The 1,932-nt window shown below is 38.2% G+C and overlaps 1 protein-coding gene across 1 annotated transcript in view; it reads right to left on the bottom strand.

The window, feature by feature from the left end:
• The window catches only part of TTC1 (tetratricopeptide repeat domain 1), a 60,541-nt gene that overhangs the window by 28,440 nt on the left and 30,169 nt on the right, over positions 1 to 1,932 (bottom strand). The window contains exons 3-4 of the mRNA XM_017502121.2: positions 362 to 515; positions 49 to 182 (exon numbers count right to left, since the gene is read on the bottom strand). Of these exons, the coding sequence (XP_017357610.1) occupies positions 49 to 182; positions 362 to 515 (288 nt within the window). The remainder of the gene's footprint in view (positions 1 to 48; positions 183 to 361; positions 516 to 1,932) is intronic.

The following is a 1,932-nucleotide window of genomic DNA, read 5'->3' as shown; positions in this document are numbered from 1 at the left end:
AAAAAAAAAAAAGAAAGTAACCAAAGGACAGGCAACCCTAGGCCATACCAGAGCAGTCAGGCCTGCTTTTACAGGAGCAAGGAGTGGGGACCACAGCAAGTGAGGAGTGGGGACCATGGTTTTTACAGCAATGCAGCACATAGGCTTTTGACATTCCAGGTTAGTATTTTCCAAAGCAAGAGCTAAAGAGTTTTACCCCTGATTCTAGATTAACAGATAGTGAATTACAGAAAGACCATGCACATGCCAAGAGACAAATGGTAATTTGTCACCATCAGATGAATAATTTGGCCTAGTAAAAAACCCAAAATGCCAAGGTACTGGGAAGCAACGCTGTATTGTGAAGTCTGGTTTTGCTAGCTGTTTCCAAATGTTCTTTGGGGTTTCTTCACAGGCTCTACGACAGGATGAGGTATCAAGATGACCAGATTATCAGTGCTGAAAGTTATTTTACCTCCTTTCTTAAACTGTTCATTTCCCTCCTCCTTTAGTCTAGTGCTCTCTTCTCTTCTTTTCTGAAAGAGATCGGAGAATTACATAATTTCTCACAATATTATTGTAAGTGAACAAAAAGGTCAGCTTTCTTTACACACAAGTCCATTTAAAAGGCAATAGTCTGACTTTTAAGAAGTGGATCAGTTTCACCTAAACCTTGCACAGTGACAAAGAAAAAACATACGACCATTGGGCTAATTATCAATTGCATTCTTGATGTTTAAAACAAAGAACAGTTTTCTTGGCATGTTCTTTGCTTTCTATGTTTCTTCTATCTTTTGCATGGAATGATAATTCTATTATCACTTAATATCTACTTACTCAGAAATGAAACTAAATAACATACCCACTGGTGTGCATACCAGTGTAAATTCAAATTTTAACTTCTACTACTTACTAGTTATGTGACTTCGGACAAGTTTCAGAATATTCCTGAGCCTCAGTCTCTTCATTTCAAAAATGACGCTTTAATAGTTTTATGGACTACTGTTTAATGGATTAATATATGTAAAGCTGCCCATACAGTGACTAGTAAATAAGGGCTCAATAAATAAGCTATTATTTTCTGTGAAATAAGTACTTTAATCCTTATAGCTATAAGAACCCCTCATGGTTTGTGTCATGAAGGAGACATAGTATGCTGGGAGAGCACATTCGTGGGGACAATACCGTTAGCAGGTTAACACATGAAAATGTGAAGAAACCTAAATAAATAAGTCTTTCTTTTCTTAGCTCTTCAAACAACTCAGAAACTTGCACAGATGGTTAAAAACTCACCAAACACAAAGGATGAGAGAATGTTATTCTGCAAAGCAAAGCAGACACGTGCTGAGTGTGTGCACTTTCTTCTGGAACATCTTAACAATATTAATTGGCAGAAGCCAAACTAGCAGAACAGTCTGTCTGCCTGACACATTTTCACAGTGTTTTAAAACAAAAACAACAGAAACCGCCAAAACAGAGAATACCCCAAAGTTCCTTTCTTTCTTTTTTTTTGGGGGGGGAGGGGGGCTTTCTTCCTTCTTGAAGCTTCTGATTAAGTAATTTCAGGGAGGAAATAAATTAGCAGGGAATTTCATATACAGGAGAAGCCTGGAATCTAAACAATTGGTCCTTTTAACATTAGAAACTGATATGTTTTGTGTCCCTACCCAACTATCCCCATGGGTCAAGGGAGGGACCTGGTGAGAGGTGACTGAATCATGGGGGCAGTTCCCCCATGCTGTTCTCGTGACAGTGAGTTCACTCTCACCAGAGCTGATGGTTTTCAAAAGTGCCACACTTTAAAACAATTGGCTTCCCTTCACTTTCTGCCATGATTGTAAGTTTCCTGAGGCCTCTGGAGCCATGTGAACTGTGGGTCAATTAAACCTCTTTTGTTTATAAATCACCCAGTCTCAGACAATTCTTTCTTTCTTTTTTTTTTTTTTTTTTTTT

The sequence above is a fragment of the Cebus imitator genome, unplaced genomic scaffold, assembly GCF_001604975.1.
Source record: "Cebus imitator isolate Cc_AM_T3 unplaced genomic scaffold, Cebus_imitator-1.0 Scaffold291, whole genome shotgun sequence".
Lineage (NCBI taxonomy): Eukaryota > Metazoa > Chordata > Mammalia > Primates > Cebidae > Cebus > Cebus imitator.
Note: the sequence above shows the minus strand (reverse complement) of the source record. Positions and strands in the feature narration are given on the sequence as shown.